The 1,908-nt window shown below is 26.2% G+C and overlaps 1 protein-coding gene across 1 annotated transcript in view; it reads right to left on the reverse strand.

Annotated features, from left to right (window-relative positions):
• The window catches only part of LOC106679339 (methanethiol oxidase), a 23,309-nt gene extending 22,005 nt beyond the window's left edge, over nucleotides 1–1,304 (reverse strand). The window contains exon 1 of the mRNA XM_014418449.3: nucleotides 1,121–1,304. Within this exon, the coding sequence (XP_014273935.1) occupies nucleotides 1,121–1,136 (16 nt within the window). The 5' untranslated portion in view covers nucleotides 1,137–1,304. The remainder of the gene's footprint in view (nucleotides 1–1,120) is intronic.
• Nucleotides 1,305–1,908: the final 604 nt, after the last annotated feature.

The raw sequence follows: 1,908 nt of genomic DNA on the forward strand, positions 1-1,908 counted from the left end.
TTTTTAATAAAAGAAAAATTTCCGGGTGCTGTAAAAACTCGAATAGTAACTAAACTATTTAATTAGAGCCAACGTTTCGTCCCATTTTGCACGGCTTCATCAGGTTCAAAACAACTTAAATAAAGTAACAAAGTAAGAGAATAGATAACATAAAATAAAAATCAACCAAGTTGTGGTTAAATATAATTTAACAAAATTTGAAAATTTGTATAAAAATAAACAAAGTAAATTAAAGAAAATAAAACTATGGTGTACAGTGAAAATTATAAATAGACAAGAATAAAAAAAAAATACAATTATAAAAAACGAAAATAATAATAAATAAAACAGTAGATAAAAATACAGTACACATTTTATTTGTTATTATTTAGGCCTTCATTAATTTTTATAATACCATTTTGTAATTCTTGTTTATTTATACTTTTTACTGTGCATCTTATTTTTATTTTTTTTCATACGTTTCATGTTATGTTTTTATAGTGTATCATTTTTTTAAAAATTAGTATAATATTTAGAAAATAAATGTACTCGATTCAGAGAATGAAATTTTAGTTTGTTTTTTTTTACTTTTATTGAAATAATATCGTCCACCACTCTCTAGGACCATAAATATTAATACTGCAAGTATTAATAAATATTATGACTGTAATTATTAATTAATATTAAGGTAACAATATTTAATTTAACTTTTTAACTTAATTTAATTTTTTCAATTTACTTTGTTTATTTTAATATAATTTTTAACATATTTTAAATCATATTTAGCTAGACCTTAGTTTATTTTTATTTCATGTTATCTATTCTCTTACTTTGTTACTTTATTTATTTAGTTTTTGTATCTTTTTTAGCTCTCTCATGAAGCCCTGTAAAGTTGGACGAAACGTCGGCTCACATTACATAGTTTAATTACTATTTAATTTTCTCTTATTATTTTTTGTTTTACCGCTTCCATACACACTCTTCTTTTTATATTTATTACACACGGTCTAAGTAACGATCTCCTAATTTTTTTTTTTTCTTAATTTCTAAAGTTAAAATCTCTCAATCAAATTATTAAATCACTATTAGTATACATTTTTATTGATAATTGTAATAAAATAATATGATATATTAGACTGACCACAGACAGGCGACATTGTTGGAAATTCAGATGATGGCTGTTCAATGGGTGGGTGTCAACTACTGTAACGAGCGAGTGTTTGGCCTCGAACAGCAGCGCCTTTAAATTCATCCTTGCTGACTAAGCAGAAAATTTATTGAATATAATAATAATTAAAAAGACTTCTCGAAAAAATTAATTTGATGTATGGCGTGATCGTTATGAGGAAAAAGCACAACACAGATGGCTAGAACAAACGACGATCAACAACTTGCGTATTTTTATGCAACAGTTCATCAACAGCGATATCATAATCATATCTCAAGTTATATAATCATATAACGTCTTTATATACAATGAATGAATTAATGAAATGAGTAAGCTACGATATTTTTATTAAACGCTAGCATATAGGATATATGTATATAGATTAAATAAACATGATTAAATATATATTTTTTTTAATAATTTATTTATTGATATTTACAACTGTATATACATATATACAACAAGTAAATTTGCTGTAGGTGACATAGTAACATGATAAAAACATGTGGAGAATCTACCCACTGATAGAACTCCAATAACATTTCTAGAGAAGATCTCGAGGCCATCTTCTTTTCTGACGCCTAGGAAGATTATTAGTTAATGAAGGAGAAGCCAGGTTAGAAACAAGTGGATTTGGGTGGTTGAGAAGTTTATTATGGAAGGAACGGTATCTTGTTCTGGCCAAATCGGCAACATATGGAATATTGAGGTCCTGATGGATGACTTGATTTGTGACAAAGTAAGGAGCATTAAGGATTTTA

This window comes from Halyomorpha halys, unplaced genomic scaffold (assembly GCF_000696795.3).
Source record: "Halyomorpha halys isolate HHAL.00 unplaced genomic scaffold, Hhal_1.1 Scaffold12.1, whole genome shotgun sequence".
Classification (NCBI taxonomy): domain Eukaryota; kingdom Metazoa; phylum Arthropoda; class Insecta; order Hemiptera; family Pentatomidae; genus Halyomorpha; species Halyomorpha halys.